At 36.9% G+C, this 21341-nt stretch overlaps 1 protein-coding gene across 1 annotated transcript in view; it reads right to left on the bottom strand.

The window, feature by feature from the left end:
- The window catches only part of COL4A2 (collagen type IV alpha 2 chain), a 217172-nt gene that overhangs the window by 66957 nt on the left and 128874 nt on the right, over positions 1-21341 (bottom strand). Inside the window, exons 11-19 of the mRNA XM_083348207.1 lie at positions 18505-18540; positions 17627-17668; positions 17266-17352; positions 14539-14583; positions 9149-9211; positions 7637-7681; positions 5523-5576; positions 4254-4320; positions 4016-4117 (exon numbers count right to left, since the gene is read on the bottom strand). Coding sequence (XP_083204333.1) covers positions 4016-4117; positions 4254-4320; positions 5523-5576; positions 7637-7681; positions 9149-9211; positions 14539-14583; positions 17266-17352; positions 17627-17668; positions 18505-18540 — 541 coding nt within the window. The remainder of the gene's footprint in view (positions 1-4015; positions 4118-4253; positions 4321-5522; positions 5577-7636; positions 7682-9148; positions 9212-14538; positions 14584-17265; positions 17353-17626; positions 17669-18504; positions 18541-21341) is intronic.

Here is a 21341-nt window from a genome sequence, read left to right as displayed (position 1 = left end):
ATTCACTAATACAGATTTAATTCCTAATCCTTTATTCTTTTCTCTAGCCATTGATAAAATAACTCCCAAGTTTTAAAATATTCTGTTTTTTCTTTTTCTTTCAACCTCAATGTCAGTCTGTCCATCTCTGCAGATTCTAGTATTTTTTTATTTATTTCTTCATCTGATGGTATTTTTTTCATTTTTCCAATATTGTGCGAATATAATTCTTGTCACTGTTATTACATGTAAAATCAAATATATGCTTTGTTTATTAGTCTTTTCTGACATTATACCTAATAAAAAAAGTTCAGGTTTAAAATCTACATGTTTTCCCAAAACGTTTCTAGCCACATATGTATTTTTTCCAATAATTCTTTGCTTTGGCACATGTCCCCCAAACATGGTAATAGGTATCTGACTTGTGTTTACATTTCCAACATCTAAATGACATGTTTTGAAACATTTTTGCTATTTTGTGAGCCCTTCCTGTAATGTAAACCATGGTCTAGGAATCCAAAGTTCTCTCAATGGCACCATCCCTTGAGCTGTGATTTACTTCTAGAATCCTCTGTTCCCTCATTGGATGTTGACTTTCTTGGTTTTCCAGCCTAACTGCTCATAGTCCCTTGATATTGTTTTCAGGTTTTTTTTGTATCATTCCTCCCAAATGAAAGAAAAAAAAGGATAATAATCAGTGAGCTTGATTATTTTGGTAAGCTTGTCACATATTTGATCTTTGCACCTGGGAGACGACATACTATCCTTTATAGTTAATCTCTTCTACAAATTGCCCACTCTGTTCCTTTAAGAAGTGAGTCTCCTATCACCAGCACATGTCTTTTTTCTTCATGGTCTTTTTTTCCTCTTTACTTCATAGTCTCATATGCTGTAAGAAATTTGTTAATCAGCTGATTGTAATTTGGTTCAGAAAGTTTTCACTGATATCCTTGAATGCTTTCCAGATGATTTTCTCTGGCTCCACTAACAGATCTGTGAACTGCTGTATCTGATCGATATACCAACAAAAATGCTTTCCTTAATTTTAGCTTCAGTTATTCTTGGAAATATCTATCTCAAATAACAGAAACCTTCAGAAAATTTTTCATCAGTCTGATTTTTATGTATAAAGGAGACAAAAATATATTTGTCAGGTCAACAATGTGCCACATTTTTCCCTCCTGGAACAAAATTATTTCAGAATTACCATTTCTTTTTAATATAATTTAACTCTCTTGCACAGCTGTATATGTAACAAAGGTACTTGGTATATCTGGGCTGCATTTCAAGCAGCAGAGCCACTACTTTTAAATGACCATTAATATTCCAGTTGTACTGCATGTGCTTCTTTCATGTGCGTAGCATAGTGAAGGATATAAATTGCCATTGTGTAACAAGAGAGCCTTAAGGCTTAACACTGATGAATCAATAAAGAGACACCACTCTAGTAGTCATGCTCACAATTCAAAGTTGGGAACAAACTGTCAATGTCAGTACAGAAAATGAGGTTGTCAACCTGTGCTAAAAATTTGTTAAATCATCTTGGTGGCTTTAAAAGACATAAATTTTCTTACCTGTTGATATCAAACACCATCCTTGCAGGCTTGAACTCAGTAGTTCTGCTTTTGATTTTGACAAACCTAAGTCCCTGATTTAATTCTGACTGTGTTATGAGATGTGGCTCACCAGACATACACAATTCAAAATCTGGATCATGGTTACTGTCCGTGCCTGGCTGGTACACTGCAGCATCTTTGTCTTTTTCATCTAAGTTCCATTTCTCTGGTGGCTTCAGTACTGAAATATTGCGGTCATGTGACACTGGTCTCATGGCTGAAGGCAGATTGGGATATTTAATTGATTTCATATTTTTAGCAGAGAAACCAGCAACATTAGTCAGATAGAAGTAGTTGTCACAGGATCATTCTGTTCGCACCATATGATTGGAACAGCAAACAGCATTAACTTCTGAGTTCCCCTGAGCCAAGTTTTAAGATCAACATCACATTTTGTACAACAAATGTGAGGAACCCAGGCTTTATCTTGGTCACCAATCTTACAACCAAAGTACAGTTCCTATGCTTTCTTAACAAGCATAGTCAGGGTGCGTCTTTGAGGCTTAAGCTCATATTCATCACAAACATAGTGGGATGTATCATGGCTGTTCCGACATTGATGAAATATTTATGTTGTCATCTTATAGCAAGTTTGTAATTGGTTTACTTGTTATGTAAATTACATGTTATGCCTTGAAACAATTACATCAAAATTCATGGAAACTTATACCAACAAAATGAATAGCATCTGTGCATGAGAGTTGCTTTAATAGACTTTCCAGGCAGCATCCATCCAGCCTAAGCATGCCTAGGCAGGTGCAAACTGTACCAGTTTCACAAATATTGTACAGTATGCCCTGAGTACATGCCTGGACATGCATGAGCTACACAAAGCATCTTATAACACAAGCGGAAATTAGTTAACTTAAAACATACAAAAGAAATTGCAAAAACAGAAGTTTTCTATAAAGCAGTACATGATAGATTAAGGTTTGGCAGCCAAAATCTATAAGATACACCCAAAAGTCTTCGGGAAGCAAAATTTTGTTGTCCAGTGATACCAGTACAGATTTTTACAGTATCTAAAGCTTAGAAACACCAGTCCTTCAAACTGTGTCTCCACACCACTTAATGTAATCACTATTCTCAGCTTGCCTTCAGAAGTTGTGAATGCTCCATCACTAGAGGCTTTTAACAGTCATTTTTATGTAATCGTGTAGGATCTTCTGCTTGAGCAGGGGGTTGGACTAGAAGATCTCCAAAATCCCTTCCAACTGTTGTTCTGTTAGTGTTGCTAAAAGTTGTTTTAAAAAATCAGATACACATACAAGTCCTTAAATATTTGAAGTGAACCACTTAGATTAAAGATATCCTCTATACAGATACTATTATAATTGAGTTGTATTATAAATGTGAATTCAATGGTAATGATTTTTAGTACCTCATGATTTTTTGACCACAAAGGGTAGCAGGAGATAAAGGATACATTTACTATCCCTTCTTAAACTGTCTGCTTTTTGTCTAAGAGATTGCTAATCTGAGGCTATTTCCTTTTGCTTTTGTTTCCAGACTGGACAAACCAAGAGGTGGCGGAGTCTAACCATGTCAGTCAAGGAAACAAGCCAGAGGCAAGAGAGGGGGGCTAGATGATCCATGAGGCGGCAGAGGCTGACCACGGCAGGCACAGGGGTGAGCCAGTAACCAGAGGGGGGCACCAGATGTGCCAGGTAATGGCAGAGGCGAGCTGATTCAGGTGAGTTAGAGAGCCAATGACTGGGGCGAGGGCAGATGTGCCACACAGCGGCAAAGGCAAACTGAGATGGGGTGAGCAGAGGCACATGTGCAAGTAACCAGAGAGAGCTGATGGCCAGAACAACAGATAGAATGACGGACATTGCGGCGCCAAAAAGTACAGTACATGGTTGCTGACTCACTTTCTTACAGGATATTGCTAATTAAACATTAGGCTTCAACTATCTCTTTAAAATATTTCTTGTAAATAAATCTTCTTTCATTATAGTTATAAAACTAAGAATTGCTCAGGTTGGTTTCCTTTTTTCCCCATCCCCAGTATGCTGAAGAACCCTCTGTCACAGATTTCAAACATTAGACTTTAACATTATGGATGGTGAAGATGATGGTAGAGTCGCACTGCTGAAAAGAGCCACAAGAGCTGCAGGCTTACTGGGTTCTCACCAAGACCTCTGATTACTCTAACTAATCTTTATCTTCAAAGCAGCACAGTCCACATACAATCTATTCAAAGCAATGAAAAAGAAGCATTTGTTATGAAAATATGCCTGGATGGTATAAACAGCTGCAGAGATCCAAGGAAATCAGCCAAGCCACATTAGGGTTTAGGAATCTGAAAAAAGCAGTTATAATGACATTACAAGGAAAAGCTCATTTATTGTAGACTGGAGAAAAGTGAATATATTTCTCCAGAATCAATGTGCTATATCAAAGGGGTAAAAAATTACCATGAAATGATCCTTTGGCACCAGGTGGGCCGGGACTGCCTTTGGCTCCTCTCTCTCCCTCAGGCCCTGGAATGCCATCCATTCCCTGGTCACCAGGTACACCTGTAAAACCCATAAATGTATAGTTTAAACCTCAGCCACATAAGGATAACTCCAGATTGTCTGACATCAATATATTTTAACACTTTCTGAAACAACTGCTAAGACACATAATATTCAAAAGCTGTAAAAGCAGCACCTTTTATAAGGGTGGGATGTTGTGCATGACCTGGTGGCCCTCGAATTCCTTTATCCCCAGATTCACCCTATAGAAATACGAATTTAGTTAAGTCAACTTAGTACACGCTTGAAAATCAAATAATTTCATTATGAATGAGAAAGTAAGGCATGAAGAACTTTCATTCCCACAGACCCAGTAATTTCCCTAAGACTGCATTTTGTTCTTATCAGTTATTGTAATATTTCTTTATTTTTTACTCTTCACACATAGGCTAAAATACCCCCTAATAAATGATCACTACTTATATTACAAGAATACCATGATACATTGCTTTACCAGTTTATCTTTACCCATCATCACAATGACAACTGTTCCCAACTCATTTTTGGCAGAATGGTTCAATGGCATGGCAATTTTGCCAATTCCTTCTTGCTTGGCCACTTCAACATTATCCAGGTTTTAGACTTCCAAATCTTAGCTTTTAAGTAGAGAAACACCAGCTGCAATTGGCCATTATTTAAGTCATTCCATGTCCTTTCCTTAATAATAAATATGTAATTTTTGCAAGCAAGGCCACAAAGGAGGAAATAGAAAGCACAATCAAATTAAGCAAAAATGTTTGAAGAAAGGCTAAAAATGGCAGTAAGAAAAAAAACGGGCATGCATAACATTAAGCAAATAATTATTTATTCATTAAACTTATTGGCCACCGATTTTACCACTAAGTAACTCCTATACCAGATGTTCTGGCATACTCATGTTTATATTTAATGAGCCTTCATACCCAACACACTTATTCAGTGTCTGTTCAGACATGTTTCAAGCATGGACAACCAGAACATTTGGCATTTTGCCATATCTTATGGCTTTCAAATGATTTGACCTTGAATAATAATTGCTTTGTAACTCAGCGGACAATCGTTCACATGACCAGCTGAAGAGCAAAGTAAGAGCAAAGAAAAGTAGCAGAGATGTGGATAATCCTTTCTTGTATGTGTGAAAGAGGACAATGGCTGGCATATTGCAAGGAAGGAAGCATGGAGTGGGGCAACTACCCAAGGGGAAATTATAAAATGGCAAGCTTATATTTTGTGCAAATGATGCTTGGGGTGATATTAAAAAAACAGCTTCAACTTAAAATGGATCAGTCTGTATAAATAATTTATCTCAGTAGGTTTTCTGTATATGGAAACCAAACAATTGTATTATATTTTTTTGTAACCTACCTATAATGATTTGTAATTAATTGTTGGTTTAACATACAATGTTGAACAAATGAATAATTACCTTCACTCCTTTCTGGCCAGGAGTGCCCTGGATTCCATAATTTCCTGGCATGCCCTGAAAAAAACATTGAAAAGAATGGCAAGATTTCTTTTCACTGAATTCCACATGCCTGCTTCATCAGTTCCTTAATCTGCATTACAGCAGTCAGAGCCAAAACTGAGTAGGGCCAGGTAGGTGGGCTTGGTGAGATGAAGACATAGTTGGTCCAGGGAAATATACTACCACTATCCCTACTTTAAAATAACTGATAAAATTGAAAAGTAAGCTCAACATTCTTTTGTTCTTGATTCTTTTGTTGGGTAAGACTCTAATCTCAATTTACTATGTGATCCCTCCTCCCTCTATTTTGTTAGCTGCTTTTGTTGTCTTTTTTGGATATGCCTCCTCTGATACTAGTCTTTTTACTGATCTTATTTGCTACTCATTTGGGGCTGATCTTCCTTTTTTCCCATCAGTTCTCTTTGTAAGAGGCATTTCTCAGTTAAGGATGAATATAAGGAGAAAGAGGTGATTTTCCTTTAAAAATGTCCTTAGGTCAATGGTGGCGAACCTATGGCACACGTGCCAGAGGGGGCACTCAGAGCCCTCTCTTTGGGTATGCACGCTTCGCTCTTTGGCTACGTTTTTGCAGGAAAAAGCCATTTCTCAAGCCCCTTCCTAGCCAAAACAAGCCTCCAGAGCAAGCGCCTCGCTCTTTGGCTAGGTTTTCACAGGATTGTTTTTAAGGAGAGCGAGGCATGCTCACTCTGGAGGCTTAGCAGAGACTGCAAGCTCTGTATGCCTGGAATGGGGCACTTGGGAAACAGAGCATTTTGCCAGATCTCCATTGGGATAAAAAATTGTTTCCACACCTATGGAGCACTTCCAAACACAGGGACTGGCTGCATTTGGAAACGTTCTATAGGAACTAAAAGACTGCAAGCTCTGTATGCCTGGAATGGGGTGCTTGAAAAACGGGGCACTCATTCTGTGCAGTCACCCAGGGTGTTCAAAAGTAGAGAATCCCTGTGTTTTGAATAGCCACACCAGAGCACAAACACTCCACAATCCACAATGCCAAACCCTAGGACATCCACAATGCCAAATCCTAACCCCCACCCCAGGGCAACCACATTCCTTCACTAACCTCCTTTCCAACTCCGTTCTCTGTGTGGAGGGCAATAAAAGAAGTTTGTGGGACTAAAAAAAATGATCAGTCTGAACTTCCAACTTCTTGTGGGAAAAAAAAGATCTCGCAAAGTTGGAAAGTCCGATTGAACTTTTTTTTTTTTTTACTGATAGTCCCACAAGCTTCTTTTGTTGCCCGGCACGCAGTGGCAGAGAACAGAGCTGGAATGGAGGTTAGTGAAGGGAGGCTTTGGGGAAGTGAGGGGAGATGGGGAAGGGTCTGTTTTGGCCTCTGCTGTCTCACTCTGCTAGCATCAAGGCTTGGAGGCTTGTTTTCGCCAGGAAAAAGCCATTTCCCAAGCCCCTTCCTGCCAAAAATGGAGCCAAAGCGCGCCTCGCTCTGATTGAGAGCAATCCTGCGAAAACAAAGATGACAAAGGACAGCATAATTAGTTCTGAAAATGAAATCCTTAAAGTGTGGAATTCTCTGCCAAATAATTTTAAGTCAATGAAAGCTCTTGGGATTGCTTTCCTTACTTTGTTTGGATCATCTTATGCTTGTGAACAGCTGTTTTCAGCTTTGAATTATATCAAATCTGACACCAGAAACAGACTAACAGATGACTTGAGTGCTGCATGTGTTGCTCTCAAGCTTACAAAGTATGAGCCAAGGTTAGACAAATTATCAGCATGTATACAACAGCAAAAATCACATTAATTGCTCAAAAGCATGCCAAATGCAAACTTTTACCTTTCAATAAAAAGTTGTATCAGTTGAAAGCTTTGTTATTGTGCTTTTTTTAAAGACAAAAGATGTTAATGTATGAGTTGTTTTTTTCTAAACTAAAACCTCAGTATTCAGGTTAAATTACCATGTTGGCACTTTGCGATAAATAAGTGGGTTTTAGGTTGCAGTTTGGGCACTCAGTCTCTAAAAGGTTCACCCTCACTGCCTTAGGTTATCTTTCTTTCTGAAAAGCAACCTGATTCTGGGACTTCATACTTACCACATCCCCTTCAGCTCCTTTTAGACCATTGATTCCTGGTAAACCCTATAAACATTAACAAACAGAATCTTATGAAATATTTATTATCAATACCTTTAAAATAGGTTTTATTGAAATTAAACTTTATGAAGAATAAGATTTAAAAGGCCCAATTTCATATATAATATGAAAAATGAAATGTAACTTTCCAATACTTCTTGGCTATCATCTGAATGCCTACCTGTGTGGGCTACATTACATGTGAATAGACTATACTCACCAAAAACTGATCAATATGGTCCATCACTATCAGGTAAAATATTGGAAATTCATTGGGCGCTTTGACAGAATTTTTGTACATATATCCTATGCATATTTATGCCCACATGTGTATACCCAGAAAATGGGAATTTCAGGGTATGCAGTACTAGAGATCCAATTTCACTCAACTGTGAATTAAGCTAAATTATCCCAACTAAGTTTTAAAGAAAAGAACATCAAATAGGATTGGTTATATCAACCATATCTGCTTATTTTATCCTAACTACATTGGGATATATTTCAAATATCTATGATCCCCCAAAAGTTAAAAGTGACCATAAGTCTGATATTTTTGATGACTATGGCAATGAACAAAGGAGACTGAAATGACAGATGCCTTAGTTTTAGGGTGAACTAGCCATTTCACCTTTTACCACCAAACATCTGGCACTGAGTTTACACTCACAAATAAATAAACAAAACCAGAAGACACAATAGCAAATCATTGTATGGTTTCCAAGAAAACCTCACAGATATTTCCATTTAGTCACAAAGAGTCCAAGAAAGACTATCTTGATTCTTCAGACCACTGTCTGCTCAACTTCCCAGCATCCAGTTCCCTCACTTTCATCTACCAGAGGTTTAAACACTCACTAAAATACTGTACATCTTGACTTAAGTTTCACATGATGAAGACTGCAGTATGCCTCCAACAAAAGACTGGGCTGCAAATGCTTCCTTTACACAGGAAATTAAGTGGTTTGAATGAGACACAGTACTAGAAAAGGAGAAATAGTCAAAGCTCCTTATCAATTTCACTTGAGGATATTCCTTTCTGACAATAAATATGATTCTTGGAACTCTCAGAACAGACATGTGTAAAATGGCAAGAAAATCCACTCAAAATATGGGTAAGTCGTCCTTATTTAGTGCCTGCTTCAGACTGCAACCCTCTGTAGTTAGGATGATGCTGAGAAAATATTTTTTGTGACCAGTGCCCAGATGGGGTCGCTCTTTCCCTCCCTCCCTCCCTCCCTCCCTCTCATCCTGTGTTTGCCACTGCAGTCAGTTAGTAGGCACTGTCCAATGTAAAACCATAAGCAGAGACACAGTGGCTATTTCACTTAACAACTGAGTTGCCAGTCACAATTGTGATAGTTAAAAAAGGACCACCTGTACCAGAAACACCATTAAAAACAGTTTCATTTTCTTAGCATAGAAGGAAATAATTAGGTAAAACATAATTAATGTTTGGTTTTGTTATATGCTTACTCTTTGTCCTGGAAAGCCAGTTATTCCTTCTTCTCCCTTTTCCGCTCTTTGTGCAGAAAAACCCTGTGGGAAAATATTTTTTTGCACAATTGAAGCATAATAATATGTAATTTAGGACACAATACTAACACTTCACAGAGAGGATCATTATAATAATACAGAGGGTATAGTCATGAACTAGTAGTAATAGTCATTTTTCAGGGCAGCCATAAATATCTCTAAGCATATCCCAAAGATGCTTTTTTTTCTTTCCAAAAGACAATTGGCCTTTCTTTTTTCCTTTGAAAACATTTTGCTTCTCATCCAAGAAGTTCCTTCAGTTCTAACTTTCTAACCATGAGTTTTCCCATATCACATGCATCTATAACGCAGGTGCACTGCTTCTACAAAGGTCTCATCAAGTGGCAGCATATAGACAACCTCAGAAGCTAAGAAGGAACAGGCCTGACTATTATTTGGACAAGGAACCACCCAGAGCTGTAGGCTTGATGGGGCTGTTGAAAAACATCCAGAAGAAGTTAATGGCAAATGATTCTGTAATATTGTCAAGGCAACTGAATGGATGCAATTAATAAAATGCAAGTTTGAACTGAGCGACTCTCATTTTATGTAGAGTCAAGTTTATGACTCACTCAAGTATATGAAGGGAATAAGCTGCATTTTTTTTCTAGCTTGGTGTAGATAAAACAAAGGTGTGGACTTTCCACCAGTTTAAGGGGTGCACATATTTGTGCTATCCTCCATAAATGGGCAATGACTAGATTCTGAAGTATTATGAGATGATTTTTATGTTTTCATGCACTTATGACTCTTTAACTTTTTAATACATGTAAACTTCACATCACATTGAATGAATACACTCAAAGCTGCTATAGTTTACTTTTCCCCAACCTACAGATGCTCCCTCTTACACAGGGCTTTTTTCCTCATAGAACGCTCAGAATGGAGTTCCGGCACCTTTTTTGGATGGAACCTTGTAGGGTAGGCAAGGCGGGTTGTATGACATGTGAGTTCCGGCACCTTTTTCTTTTACAAAAAAAGCACTGCTCTTACAGCAGCAGTTTATTTGATCTCTAGTAGGCAGTGCTTTAAGAGCCTGGACAGATATTTTCAGAGATAATCATCCAATTCCAGATATAATTGCAGGAAAAGGAACAGAAGACAACTAAGGAGGGAGAAGAAAAATAGTACAGAGGGCAGTGGAGGCTTCTACACATCACCACTGTTTGGAACAAACAAGTCAAGAAAGGAGGGTATTTAGTATTCCAAAAATGGACCAAATTGCAATATTTTGTTGTTTAATAGGGGGACCATCAATACTGTAGTCACTTCTCTTAAAGAAAAAAGATGCCTCCTGATTTCTTTGGGAGAAAGGTTGGAGGAGAAGGGATGGGAAGGGTGGGGAGAAAGAGGAAGAAAGAGAGAGAGAGGAGTGGGAAAGGCAAGAGAGAAAGCAAAACAAGGGAGGAGAAGATGGTGAAGGACAGGTAGGAAATAAAATAGTCAGTGGGGTAGAGAAAAGGGAAGCTAACTTAAGGGCTATCGGGCTACAAGTACACCAGAGAATCCAATGTGTCCATCTTGGCATAGTTATGTAGAGGCAAAAGAAACACAAGCTCCATTCTCTTCTCTCACACACTTTATGCTTTACATGCAAGAATCTGCTTTGTCCTTCACAATATAGTTTTGTCCTAAGAAATGCAAATCAGAAGAATTTACAGTAAGATCAACCTTTCTATATCTTTAGTAAAATAATTCCAGATCTCAGAAAATGAACACATTTTATTTTCACTTCTGAGAAGCAACTCAAATAGATTTTTTAGCTCCTTTGATGCACTCTTCTGTGGTTAGTAGAATTAAATACAATAATACAAGAGTTTCAAATACAAGAGTTGCACAGTATTTTATGAACAATTCTCTGCCAGTCCCCCATTCTTCTATAATTTTTGCTAGTCATTTCTGTTTGCAAAGGTTTTCTCTTTGTATGTTCACTTCATTTTACTGTTTTTTGATTACTATACGTGCAGGATTAATAATGAAGTGTCTTGATTTTTAATTAATAAATTAATAATTAATTTAATTAATAATGAAAAAGAAAGTAATTTTAAAATAATTTAAATATTTTATTAAATCAAAATTAAATGTTATTTTAAAATATTTTATATTATAATTTTAAACATTATTTTGAATTATAAATTTAAATACAATTATTTTATGTTAAAATATAATTTTAAATTATTATTAAATATGAAATATTAAGTTAAAATAAAAATAAAAAAGTAATTTTAAAATAAAAATAAAAAATAGAATTTATTTATGAAAATAAATTAAAAAATAAAAATAAAGATTAATAATAAAGTGTGTTGATTTTTCATATAATAGTTTCTGTTACAAGATGGAAGGGGTTTTTCTTCTCCTTTATTCCATCTTTTCTCAAAGACACTTTTAAATTATATCATCATTCACCATCAGTGATAATGTAATTGTTGCTGCACAGTGGAGGATGTCATGGCTGTGAAGAGAGTATCAGAAGCCATGGTTTCTTAGAAAACATTTTTTTTAAAAAAATTCACAATTAAATAAATTGATGCTACAATATCATTTCATTTCAAAGTCATAACTAGTAGCCAGCACAGGTTTGTTAAAAGCAGATCATTCTTCGATAAAGTGACTAAACTAGTAGACCAGCGAAATGCAGTGGACGTAGTATACTTAGATTTCAGTAAGGCATTTGATAAAGTAGACCACAACCTACTCCTTGGTAAACTAGAAAAAGGTGGAATAGACAGCATCATCACCAGATGGATCTGTAGCTGGCTGACAAACTGTTCTCAACAAGTAGTCCTCAATTGGCACTACATCCACATGGAAAGAAGTAAGCAGTAGGGTATCACAAAGTTCCATCTTAGGTATAGTATTCTTCAACATCTTCATAAATGACTTAGATGAGGGAATTGAAGGGGAACTCATCAAATTTGCAGATGATACCAAACTGACAGGAGTAGTCAACACCCCAGAAGACAAGCTCAGGATCCAAAAAGATCTTGACAAACTTGAACAATGGGCCCTATTCAACAGAATGAGTTTCAGTCTGGAGAAAAGCAAAGTCATACATTTAGGCAGGAAAAACCAAAGGTAAAAATACAGATTGGGTGAGACCTGGCTTAAAAACAGTAACTGTGAGAGTGACCTTGGAATCCTAATGGACGATCACTTGACTATGAGCCAGCAGTGTGGAGCAGCAACCAAAAAAGCTAATACAATCCTGGGTTGTATAAACAGAGGCGGAGAATCAAGTTCACATGAAGTATTAATACTGCTTTATAATACCCTAGTAAGACCACACCTGGAATACTGCAGCAAATTTTGGTCATCATATCACAAAAAAGATGTTGAGAGTTTGGGAAAAATTCAGAGAAAAGCAACTAAGATGATCAAAGACCTGGAGACTAAAACATATGAAGAACAGCTACGGGACGTGGGTTTGGCTACTCTAAAGAAAAGAATAAATAAGGGAGACATGATAGCAGTGTTCCAGTACCTGAGGGGCTGCCACAAGGTAGAAGGGGCCAGGCTGTTCACCAAAGCACCAGAGGGAAGGATGAGAAACAATGGTTGGAAACTCATCAAAGAGAGAAGCAACTTGGAATTAAGGAGAAACTTCCTGATATTGAGGACAATTAACCAGTGGAACAGCTTACCCCCAGAAATCGTGGGTGCTCCATCACTGGAGAGTTTTAAGAAGAGACTAGACATTCACCTGTCTTAGGTGGTATAGGTTCGCCTGCTTGATCAGGGGGCTGGACTAGAAGACCTCCAAGGTCCCTTCTAATTCTATTCTATTCTATTCTATTCTATTCTATTCTATTCTATTCTATTCTATTCTATTCTATTCTATTCTATTCTATTCTATTCTATTCTATTATTATTAGAAAAAATTAACCACAAATGTAACATAGCTTGAGTGTACAATACAGAAATTGTTAGATTGTAATAGGTTGCCAGTGATATCATTTCACTGTTCCATGAAACTTTACAAACTGTAAACTGTGATAGTTTCACAGAAAGAATCTTTTATTTAAAACAATATTTTTAGGTTGGACTGTACCATTTCCTTAATGATTCTGCCCTATTTTATGCTGAATTAATTGCAATATCTATAAAGGAATACACCTTTATCCATTCAGGTCTATTCTGAATTTGCAATAGATTCTTTGCAATGTCTACTCCAAAAGAAGATGCTAATATGGTATGGACATCACTCCCATCACCTGCCATTATCTACCTTAAGTAAATCTGAGAGGTTGTCCCACAGTGTGAGTGGACATATTCCCTGTTACCCCAGAAGGAAGAATCAGAATGAATGGGTTAATATTATAAGGAAAGAATTTCAGGCTAGACATCCAGGAGAACATCCTGACTGAAGTGGAACAGGCTGTTTTATTTCAAACTCAGTACCCTGCCTTCAGACAGAGACTGGATGACCATCTGTGAATGTTACTCCAGTGGATCCTGTACTAAGCAGGTTGTATTGGATCTATGGTTCCTTCCAACTTTACAGTATGATTCCATTAAATATGAGTTTGTCATTCTATTAAGAAAACACCAGTTCCCTACCACAATCCACATTTACGAAATTGCTGCTGAACCTCACTGAAGTGTACAAAGAAAATAATAAATGGTAAAAATAATGGTGATGTGTTTAAAAATCTGCTCACATATCCTGAAAAGGTAGAGGTCTAGAACAAGTACCAGACAGCAACCTCACCCTATTTTTTTGCTTGTAAGTAGATGAACAGTTTGGGGCTGCACAAATCCATATGACCACTAGAAGGTGATGATTATCTGTATTACTTTACTACCAACTACCAGTAGTAATTATTGAGATCTGTGCATCTGTGTTTTTTGACTGATGATGACAGCCATTTCATAAATCTATTATCTCTTCCTTAAAGCAATTTTGTAGCACCATACAGGACATGGTCTCCAATTTCAAAAAGTTTGCATCCAGTATGCTTTATTTGGGAAGCACTCAGTTCTGTACAGATGGTATGCATCTTTAAATATGCTAAAAAAAATCATGGAATGGGAGTTTTTACTGGGAAATAATAAAAAAGAGAGTTATATAGGTTATGAATTATAAATAGTCTAAATTCTGAAATAAAAACATTTAATATGGTTAAATGCTTGTTAAATATGATAAATTCTGAAAGAAGAATATTGAATTCAAATGACTAGTTTCAATGTTATAGCTAAAATATTACATTATCCTATTATCACCCAAGAACTGCTATTACTGAAATAATAATGAATCCATATATTATTCTTTTCTACGGAAATAGTGTAGGTGTTTCTCATCACAGAAATAGCTGTGGTTCTTGTGGACTTACTGGAAATCCAGGTTCTCCCATCATTCCTTTTTCTCCTTTCATACCCTAATAATATAAAACAACAATAATATTAAACAAGTAGGTATATATCTCTTATTCTCTGCTAAATTTGAGCAGCTAGAATACTTCAGTTTCAATTATCTGTATGTCAATTTTTGGTGATAAATCAAAATTCATCAGAAGGGCAGTAAAAAAGAAACTTGAGGGAAACACAGGCTTAGCTTGAATTCTATTTTCTCTAAAATAGAAGCCAGCTCTTAAACTGACATAATACTTTATTTGCAAATATAGTCTCTTGGGAGTAAAAATTTACTTTCCATACATTTTACTTTCTATCCAAGTTATGACAGAATACTCTCACCCTAAGGGGTAAGCACAAAATGAAAGGGAAAAATTACTTAGAAATAAAATAACATCATTCAAAATGTTCCTTTGAAACCATAAGAGTGTTTCACCTGTACGACATAGGGATCTGTTTCATCACATGATATAAAGTCATTCTAAGGGGCAGTTTTCACAGGAGTACTTTTCTAACCTGAGATACAGGTAAATTGCCTGTAGAGTAAGGCCAACACTTGAATAACAGCAAGGCTTAACTGTGAATATTTTATTTGTTTGAATTAAATAACTTTTTCTAAATTTATGTTAAATTTAGAAAAAAGTTCTTGGATTTTTTTGCCCCATAGAGATGGTTGATTTATTTATTCCTATAACATTTAAATCAACATTAGTCTGGAGTGGTGTGACCTTTCCTGGTAAAAATTAATATGATGGCCCATGATTGGTAGGAGTTAACACTGTACTCTTTGATAAAGTGCTGGTGTTTGCTTTTTTGTTTTTGTTTTTTTGTAGCTAGGATGAGTTAGGTGAAAATGCAGTCCAAACTCAGAGATGCCCGGGAAAACCAATAAATGTCTGGTTGGCTGACTCTAAATATCTACTGACAGAAATCTGCAGGAAAAATAACCCAGTTGGCAAAGATATATTAACAAAGGAACAGAAAATAGCTAAAGGAAAGAAGAATTAGGTTACATTTGAAGCTCTACCAGATGAAGAATACAACTTAACACCATTAAGTTAGACTAGGCTGATGATAGTCCATTGGGAATTAACATTTCAAACCCTTGCCCCCTTGAGTGGGGCTCAACAAACAATACTGACAATATCCTAGCCATTTTTCTTATTTAGAATTGACACAAACAGCAAAGGTAGATGTCTACCTCATCTAAAATAAATCACTCGTATGCACTGTTTCTAGAATGTTGAGCTATTCGTACTGAAACCCAATGTGCATATGAATGAATGCACATCGATGTGATGGATTGTTCTCAAGAACTCAAAAATCTGCATTTTCAGTTCTGAGTGATGAATTGGGAGTAAAAAAGGCATTAAATCTATCTTAGGCCAACTGTAAACTCAGAATTTATGTAGAAAACAAAGAAGAACAAGAGCGTGATTAGGAAAAAACCCAATAGCTATTAATAAAACAGCAAGCCAGAAGAAGAAATTTGGGAGGAACCTACAAACATTTAAGTTAGATTCTGTGAGATGTGGAGATGATTTAAAATTCACCAAGGTTGCAATATAGGAAGGAATCAGCAGCATCACTAGGCCATAGCACTGTTTCACTGATCTGATTCATGAAGGTGAGCCTTAAGTTCTCCTGTAGTGGTTATATAGGTAGTCCTCAACTTGTGACCACAATTGAGCACAAAATTTCTGTTGCTAAATGAGACATTTGTTAAATGGATTTTGCTCCATTTTGCTACTTTTCTTGCCACAGTTGTTAAATGAGTCACTGCAGTTGTTAAGTTAGTAACACAGTTGTTAAGTGAATCTGGCTTCCCCATTGTCTTTGCTTGTCAGGAGGTTGCAAAAGGGGATCACATGACCCCCAGCACACTGCAACTGTCATAAATATGAGTCAGTTGCCAAGTGACCACATGATCACATGACCATGGGGAGACCACAAGTGCGGAAAATACTCACAAGTCACTTTTTTCAGAGACATTATAATTTTGAATGGTCACTAAATGAACTGTTGTAAGTTGAGGACTACCTCTACTGTTTTCTCCCAATGTTGCCATAGACTGAAAAGACATTGTGATTATTTAATCACAAAAGAAGAAGAGTGATTTTATATATTGTAGGGTGTGTGTGTGTGTGTGGTGTTTCAGTGCAAAGTTATCCATGATTGGGGGGAGAAGGATGGGCACAAGCTCCTATAAGGGCTAAAAGTGTGTAAAAATGTAAAAAAAATCCATGACTTATATCTTACTGTCAAATATTGGAATGCAAGCCAATAAAGGCAGAGTTTGAGTCATTATATCAAATGACTCATTGATAATTTAAGACAACTCAAATTTGCTGTGGCTGCTTATAGTTGCAATATCTGCAACGTGCCATACAGACTTCTATGACTTTTTATTTCGTATTCATATTTATTTCCACATGGGCTTAAGATGTTATTGTGACTATGAAATATTTAAGTTGCTATTGATCCCCAGAGAAAAAGAAAAGAAAATATTATTGGCACAGCTTGTAAGAAGAGCAGCTTGAGGGTAAAAAAGGTAGCAAAATGATGGTAAAAGGTGAGGATACAGAAAAGACTGCAGTAATCCAATATAACAAAAGAGAGACAAGACCTACAGTGGGGAATGCTAGATAGAGCAATTCTATTTTTCAAATGAATGAATATTGTGTAATTTTGAATAATATTTCAATTACCTTGTGTTCACATAGAATTTCATCTATTGAACTGATTAATTCCCTTGTTGATGGAAGCCCAGGTGGACCAGGAGGTCCAATTTCACCCTTCAGAAAAGTCACAAAGATAAGTGTAAGAGGTAAATTAAAAATTTAAACAACATTGGATGTACATTCTTTGAACTCTGTGAAAGTGAAGAACATTTGATTCTCAGACATGGGAACCTGAAGAATCTGAAGACACAATGGATGGATTGAAGAACACAGGGATTTTAAAAAGACTGCATTTCTAGTACTGTAGTCTGACCTCAAAAACAATTTGTACAGATTACATAAAGTTATGTCCATAATAGTAAATGCAAATTGATTAACTTTGTTTTACCTTTTCACCCTTCTGTCCATAAAAGCCAACGCCTCTATTGCCCTGAAATGACAGTTAATGAACATTTAACTTATGCTTACATACTTTACCAAATGGCATACCAGAAACTGCATGTTCCTCTGTAATATCAGGACTTTAATACTGTTTTACATCAAATAAAATAATTCTCTTAGATGGTTAAGTCAATTATTACATAGATCATATTCTTGAGATTTAATGTTTCCCATAATAACATACATTAAATTCCTTCTCAAAAATTAATACCAATGAAATATTCAATGTATGGTTATCAGTAATACTAATTATAATACTTTAACACCATCAGACAACAATATCTGACTATCCCAGGTGCTTGGGAAGGATTTGATATATGGATAAAAATGCCAAGTCCTATCTAAACATCTGGCTGTGTCACCAACCATAATGCTTTCAGCTTGATTTCTTCCTATAAATTCGAAGCTCCTATGTAGGCTACAAATACCTTCCTGCTGATGATAAATTTGTGCATTATTAAAGAACTTTGTAGGAACCAGTACTAAAACCTGGGGAAAAAATGTTCAAAACTGATTTCATGTAAATGTTTATTCCACTGTGTCCAGTGGTGGGATTCAGCCAGTTTGCACCACTTTGGCAGAATCAGTAGCTAATTTTTTGTTGCCAAGGCCCAGAATGGAGTTCCAGAATCCGCATCCACACAGAGAACCGGTTGTTCACATATTTGAATCCCATCACTGACTGTGTCCCAACAATTTACAGTATTACAATATATCATGTTCTTCTTTCAAACAACAACAACAACAAAAAACATTTTAGACATTTTGAGTCACCTCAGAAAACATCAGAGTCTACAAATCTAAGGTGAGTCCTGAAATACTTACAATGGGCCCTGGCAGTCCTGGGGGTCCTGGAAGTCCCTAAAAAGAATGTTTTAGAAACCAAATGTTCAATTCATGTAAATACATGGAACAGCATCAGTTACTTCACACACTGGCTACTAAGTCTACTTAAAATATATACATTCAAAAAAATAAAATCCTAAAAAAATGTTATAAATATTTAATTTTTAGTAATTTATTTTACTTATTAAATTATAAGCTTGTTAAACTTTATTTAAATAGCAGGAAATCAGGAAATTTTAGAATTTGTGTTAATCCACATTTCATATATGTCATATACCCTCTTGGTTACTTGGAGCTGACATCTGTGAGGATGTGACCACTCCTCACAACATTGAAATAATGGAAACCCTCCCTTCAAACCAATGCTCTACTGCAATATTCCATTATGTAAATGATGCAGTTGTACCAGCCCAGACCCAGTTTGGCTTAAATAGTACAAGACTACATAGTCTCTCTTACAGTGGAAGTGCAGATTTAACTGAGTTTTAATAATTTCTGGTGCATGGAGATGTTGTTGTGAATATACTACTTTATTGAAACAATCAGAATTTTTATTATAAGTGCTGATTATTTATGTTCATTTAATCCTGCTTACAGGTAGGGGTTATTTAAGCTGCTCAGAATCAGCAGTGATTGGAGTAGCATATAATCCTAGTAAAATAACACCACCATCCCCCACAATGACCTTTTTTGTTTTCAATTGTAGTGAGACGCTGCAGAATTCAATAATAGCAATATCAAGATCTTCACTTTTGCTAGATGCTAAACGTGTCACCTGAGTGACCATATACTGGTAATATATCAGGTTAAAAGTATTTGGATGTCAATTTTCCATTTCCTAGCACAGGGCTTTTCAACCAGTGGTACGTGAAGTGACCCAAGTCTGAGGGAGAGGCAGCTGCAGCTGCAGGACTATCTGGGCTTGGCAAAAGCCCCAGGAACCGGCAGGGCTCCAGCTGATTGGCACTTCTGGAAGCAGTGCAGAGCTGGGTGTGAACTGAAGAAAAAGGGGGGGAGAGGAGGGAAGAAGCTATAAAAGGAGGTGGTTTGGCCAGGAAAGGGGGAAAAAAGACAACAGGGAAAGAGAAGGAGCACTCAGCAGGCAGGGAGGAAACAAGGACAGGGAAGAAGCAGCTGGAATTTGCTGGAAGAAAAGGTCTCCAGCCAGGAGAATGTAATCAGCGCTGATGAAATGAAAAGCCGGCAGATAAGCATGTTGAAAAGGAGGTGGGTTTATTTAGTTTTGGATCAGCTGGCAGATTGATTGGGTTACCATAAGGATTTTTGTACAGTTTTTACAGTGTTTTGTAATTCAGAGACTTGGTTTGTGTGCTTTGGTTATTGGAATATTTTAGTCTGTACTTTAGTCTAGCAATGAGGCTAAAGTGTTGACTTCCGTAGGTTTAATCCTTTTAAACAAATATAATACGTTTTACCCCCTTATCTTAAGTCTGTCTATGGCTTTTATAAAGTTTTCTTTGAAGGTAAAGGGGTTTAATTTAAAACTAAAGCTTTTTGCAATTGCCAGAGCCTTTCAGTCTTATTGCAACATTGTGACATGTAAAAGAACACCCCCCCCCCCTGGAGTTTATGTGTTTCTTTATTTTGTGAGCCTTTCTTGTGTAATAATAATAATAATAATAATAATAATAATAATAATAATAATAATAATAATAATAATAATAATAATAAAGTTGGAAGGGACCTTGGAGGTCATCTAGTCCAACCCCCTGCTCAGGCAGGAAACCTTACACCATTTCAGGCAAATGGCTGTCCAGTCTCTTCTTAAAAACCTCCAGTGTTGGAGCATTCACCACCTCTGGAGGCAGGTTGTTCCACTGGTTAATTGTTCTAACTGTCAGGAAGTTTCTCCTTAGTTCTAGGTTGCTTCTCTCCTTGACTAGTTTCCATCCATTGCTTCTCGTCCTGCTTTCAGGTGCTTTGGAGAATAGCTTGACTCCCTCTTCTTTGTGGTAGCCCCTGAGATATTGGAACACTGCTATCATGTCACCCCTCACCCTTCTCTTCATTAAACTACACATACCCAATTCCAGCAACCGTTCCCTATATGTTTTAGCCTCCAGCCCCCTAATCATCTTTGTTGCTCTTCTCTGTACCCTTTCTAGAGTCTCGACATCTTTTTTACATTGTGGTGACCAAAACTGGATGCAGTATTCCAGGTGTGGCCTTACCAAAGCATTGTAAAGTGGTATTAGTACTTCACTTGATCTTGATTCTATCCCTCTGTTAATGCAGCCTAGCACTGTGTTGGCTTTTTTGGCAGCTGCAGCACACTGCTGGCTCATATTGAAGTGATTGTCTACTAGGACTCCGAGATCCCTCTCACAGTTACTACTATTGAGCAAGGTACCACCTATACTATACCTGTGCATTTGATTTTTCCTGCCTAAATGTAGAACCTTACTTTTTTCACCACTGAATTTCATTTTGTTAGATAGTGCCCAGTGTTTGAGTCTGTCCAGATCCTTCTGTATCTTAAGCCTATCTTCTGGAGTATTGGCTACTCCTGCTAGCTTGCTGTTGTCTGCAAATTTGATGAGTTCCCCATCTATCCCCTCATCCAAATCATTAATGAAGATATTGAAGAGCACTGGGCCCAGAACAGAGCCCTAGGGCACCCCACTATCCTTCCATGTAGATGCAGTTCCATTGAGGACCACACGCTGAGTATGGCCTGTCAGCTAGCTACGAATCCATCTGGTGGTAATGGTATCTAACCCACATTTTTCTATCTTATCAAGTAGTAGGTTGTGATCTACTTTATCAAATGCCTTACTGAAGTCCAAGTAAATTAT

The sequence above is a fragment of the Vipera ursinii genome (assembly GCF_947247035.1).
Source record: "Vipera ursinii genome assembly, chromosome: 1".
In the NCBI taxonomy this organism is placed as follows: domain Eukaryota; kingdom Metazoa; phylum Chordata; class Lepidosauria; order Squamata; family Viperidae; genus Vipera; species Vipera ursinii.
Note: the sequence above shows the minus strand (reverse complement) of the source record. Positions and strands in the feature narration are given on the sequence as shown.